Below are 5,023 nucleotides of genomic sequence, written 5' to 3' on the forward strand. Positions count from 1 at the left end.
CAGGGAAATATTGGTTGTCAAGTGGTGTAATACAGGGAAATATTGGTTGTCAAGTGGTGTAATACAGGAAAACATTGGTTGTCAAGTGGTGTAATACAGGAAAATATTGGTTGTCAAGTGGTGTAATACAGAGAAATATTGGTTGTCAAGTGGTGTAATACAGGAAAATATTGGTCAAATGGTGTAATACAGGAAAATATTGGTTGTCAAGTGGTGTAATACAGGGAAATATTGGTTGTCAAGTGGTGTAATACAGGAAAATATTGGTTGTCAAGTGGTGTAATACAGAGAAATATTGGTTGTCAAGTGGTGTAATACAGGAAAATATTGGTTGTCAAGTGGTGTAATACAGGAAAATATTGGTTGTCAAGTGGTGTAATACAGGAAAATATTGGTTGTCAAGTGGTGTAATACAGGGGAAATATTAATACAGGAAATATTGTATATATGTGTCAAGTGGTGTAATACAGGAAATATTGGTTGTCAAGTGGTGTAATAGAGAAATATTGGTTGTCAAGTGGTGTAATACAGGAAAATATTGGTTGTCAATTGTGTTATGATTAATATTGGAAGGAAGTGGATATTTTGATGTCCGAGACAGGGGAGATAGGTGGATTCGTATATTCTTGGTTGCTGGAGACCTTATTGTTTTGCCTGCTGGAATATACCATCGCTTCACCCTGGATGAAAAAGTCAGTGGAAGGGGGACACCTCATATTTTACCCTTAACTATGATTTTTTCTTAAGTCTCCTGCTTTAAATGAGCAGAGAACCAGTGTGGACCCCTCATAACCGCCCACAGGAAGACATGCTCGTAAGGAAGGATTATGTCAGAAAATACATCACTGCTGCCTAAATGGTGTTGAGCTACGTATGCCACAGATAGGAATTATAATGCTCCAAATGTATCTATTAATTACCAGAAGATGTAACATATATTGTTAAAAGCTTTGTAATTAATCACAAACTGTTGTGAACTGTCATGCTTGATAATTCTAGCAGAGAACTTTTTGTGAAAAATGATATGATAATGTGCCTTATACATTAGAGTTAACTATGTTCAGCCTTATGAGGAGCCTACAAAAGTCCTGGTTATGTTGGTTTTGAATAGTTTGCTTTTTTGGGGAAAATATATAAACATTCATTAATGGTTATGGTGAATTTTTATGGACAAATATTCCTTGTGGCAAACCTGGCACAAAGTTTCAAGTAAGCTGATGAGACACCGTGGCATCTGTCTTGCGTTGGTCAACTTTTACTAAATATTACTACTAATCATGAACAACTGAGTGGATTTTGATCTGAGGTGGTCAGAAGCATCCTTGGGAAAAGGGGTCTCCGTTTTATATAATCAATTTGAGCTCTGCTGGGCCCTGAATGGAGGGGTTGAAAAGGGGAAATTTAGCAAATTCTTTAAAATCCTTCTTCAGTAGGAATAATTAGATTATGTTCAAATTTTGTGTGCAGCATCCTTGGATGAAACAGATTCAACTTTGGATAATCAGTGGGTCTCAGCTGTCTGGGGTGGGAGGGGCAGGGCCCAATCGGGGAATTATCTATATAACTTTTCCAATAATGCAGATAAAGTAATTTTAGCAAATTTAACCAGGTTAGCAATGCTGGCCTTATGGGCCTCTTCTTTATGAGTTTCTTGTAATAATTATTACAAAGACTGATGTTGGTTTATAGGTAAATGTGTATCCAGGTATCATACAACAGTACAGCTGCTCAGCAGATATTTTTGAAAAGTGTGTGATCTGACCTTGTCACAGATTCCATACAGAAGTGTTAAGAAACAGTTTTATTACAAGGCCTTTTAAATTGTTGTCAGCTGATAAGAGCTGTTGGAGGTATAGACTGGATTGTCAACTATAATTTCTCTACTCTCTGTTTTGAGTTAATTTTGAAAACAAAATAACAGGTTCAGGGTGATTCTGCCATTTTTAACAGCTGAATCGTTTGTTCATCATTGCAGAATTCATTCTGTGATGGTGACTGGAAATTTTCAGACAAAAAAAATCAAATTTCCATATTTCACAATTGGTACCATCTTGTCAAGTTGTGTTTGTACACTACAGCATTACAGGTATATTCTTACGTTTAATGAACAACACATAGTGATCAGAATTAGGGCTGTTAAATGAAATGGTACTTAATCAAGTTGTTGTTAAATTTGGAATAAAACATTTTCAAATTATTGCCAGTGCAAATACTCCCATCTCTTTTTCTCACAAACATTCCCATAGTTAACAGGTAGGATTTCTGAAGCTCCGACCCACACAGAGATTTCTTTGCTGATTTGACCAATCAGCATTGTTTTGATGACAAATTTGTGAAAGATGGTTATCCTGAATAGACTGGATGGCTTGTTTTTACTACTCTTCTCCAGACTTTGCTTCGAAAATAAAACAGTTGCAATACAATAATTTCATTGAATGCAGTCTAAAGGAAAAAAAATTGTATTAATACAACTTAATAATAATAATTATAATTGGCTTTCTTTATTTTTGATAACATATTGAGCAATATGCTCATCTTACATATGGTCAAGAAGATAAAATACAATATTTACAAATAATCCAGTCTAGGGCCCTGGACAGAATTTTCTAGGAGTGCAGTTAAACGGAAAACCATTGCACTAAAGTAGGCAATCCAGTCTAGTGTAGATGTATATATTACAAGGTCTTTGAAGGGTAGGTTCAAACCCTTGGTTGTGCCACATTGTTTGGAAATGGATTTGAACCTGACACTGCTGGAAGGGTATTATTGTTTACAATGAGATTTTTTAAATACTTTTACTCTGGCGTATTGTATCATTTTACATTGTTTATATTACACTATATATTCAGTGTATATCGCACTGCATCTTGTATTTATGTTATACACTTGTATGATAATAAACTAGCAATAGTTATCACACTAGAATTCCATATTTTGTGGATGTGAAGAACGTACATGAATTTGCTCAGTCCTCTCAAAATTGAATGCTTTTAAAAAAAAAAATGTTAAAAATATTGAAATTCACGATCAGATATTTTTATAATTTGAAGATTCAAACTTTATAAAGAGGATTCATACAAACTGATCAAACATGTAAGAAATCAAGAATTACCTTGAATGTTCACCCAAATTCACATCCGCAAAAACATTTTGAAATGTTTTATTTTACTCAAGTTTAAGTTAATCGTCATATTAAACAGAGTTATTAGTACCTACCAAAATCATAGGTATGCCCTACTCTCAAAAACAGATTTTATCCCAGACTCATAGAAAAACAGAAGTTGTAACCCATTGCTTTTTGGATTGGGTTGTCATGGTAGTGTTATGGTTAGGCAGTTGTAGAAGGTCTTGGTTAGGGGATTAGGTAACATAGATAGTGAAATCTTTGTCCAGATAGGGCACAAGTCAAAAATTATCTTCCTTTTGACAATTGTGTTACAATGTCCATATATAAGAAAAATTAAGACAATGTATTATATACAGTAATTGATATTGATCGGAGGCTTTCAAATTTGTATTACCTGTCTTCATTGTACTTGAATATGATATATGGTGTGTGTACAAATGAAAAGATATATCGTCATACATGTACCTGTTTTAATATTAACCGAGTCTGTCGGACCATTGTTTTCTTTGTTATGGTAAAGTCATATTTAGAAATGGCATGTACTTTGGTAATATTTTAGAGGCAATCAAACAAAATGCTTTTTTTTATATGCATCGAATGATTGGGAGCATATTTTTTTTATGCTGTCTGGTTGTCCATTGTAAACTTTAACGTTGCCCACAACCATTGAACTGGATGAGATAGGGCTTTCATATTTGGCATGTGGGTTCCTTGTGACAAGACCTTTCCACTGGTATCAAACTTTTTCAACATGTGACCTTTACTGTGACCTGTGACCTACATTTGTAAAAAAAATTAACATTGGCCATAACTATTGCATCATGAGAGGTATGATTTTTATATTTGGCATGTGTGTTCCTTGTGGAAAGACATTTCAGGTGGTACCAGAATTTTTTACCATATGACCTTGACCCTGGCATTTGACCTACATTTGACAGTAAAAAACATTTCCACAACGAAGACGTAAGTGTTTCACAAAGTGTGCATGAAATTAGCAAATGCCTTACACAGAAGAGTTTTTATGTCCCACTTCAGAATCTTGTAACTGAGGGCATAGTGTTTTATAAACACATCTTGTTTTTTATTTTTAAATGCAATAGCTGTAATTTAGGTTCTGAATTTATACTCTTGATAATACGGGTTTTAATATAATTGTATTAAAGAATTGCTTTCATGTTAATTTTATGCATGTTTGATAATTATACAGGTTGTTAAATTTCTACTGTAAATCCTGACTTTAGCAACACCCATCTTGACTGTCGCCAAACTTCAGCAACATCCATCTCCACTTAAGCAACACCCATCTTCACTGTTACCAAACGTTAGCAACATCCATCTTCACTGTCACCAAACTTTAGCAACATCCATCTTCACTGTCACCAAACTATCAACTCCTATATTTACTGACATCTGACTTTATCAACTCCTATATTTACTGACATCTGACTTTAGCAACTCCTATATTTACTGACATCTGACTTTATCAACTCCTATATTTACTGACATCTGACTTTATCAACTCCTATATTTACTGACATCTGACTTTATCAACTCCTATATTTACTGACATCTGACTTCAGTAACTCCTATATTTACTGACAACTGACTGTATCTACTCCTATATTTACTGACATCTGACTTTATCAACTCCTATATTTACTGACATCTGACTTTATCAACTCATATATTTACTGACATCTGACTTCAGTAACTCCTTCATTTACTTGACGCTTGACTTTAGGTGCACTCATCTTAACTGAAGCCTTATTTCCCTAATTTTACAGACTTTGGCCCAGACTTGACTGGTTTATAGAAAGTACCAGTGATTTGTTCAGTCTTGCTTCATATTCATTTTATATTGTATTGAAGACAAATAAAATATGTACTCATCAATAA

The 5,023-nt window shown here is 34.2% G+C and overlaps 1 protein-coding gene across 1 annotated transcript; it reads left to right on the plus strand.

Moving 5' to 3' along the window:
* Positions 1-566: 566 nt before the first annotated feature.
* On the plus strand, positions 567-5,023 carry LOC132562283 (acireductone dioxygenase-like; the record flags this gene model as incomplete). The annotated part of the gene is given in 2 exon segments (XM_060227024.1): positions 567-692; positions 728-5,023. Coding segments are annotated over 2 exon segments (255 nt in total), but the record flags the coding sequence as incomplete, so codon positions are not given.

The sequence above is a fragment of the Ylistrum balloti genome, unplaced genomic scaffold (assembly GCF_031769215.1).
Source record: "Ylistrum balloti isolate Yb309-2 unplaced genomic scaffold, AGI_CSIRO_Ybal_v1 Utg371388, whole genome shotgun sequence".
In the NCBI taxonomy this organism is placed as follows: domain Eukaryota; kingdom Metazoa; phylum Mollusca; class Bivalvia; order Pectinida; family Pectinidae; genus Ylistrum; species Ylistrum balloti.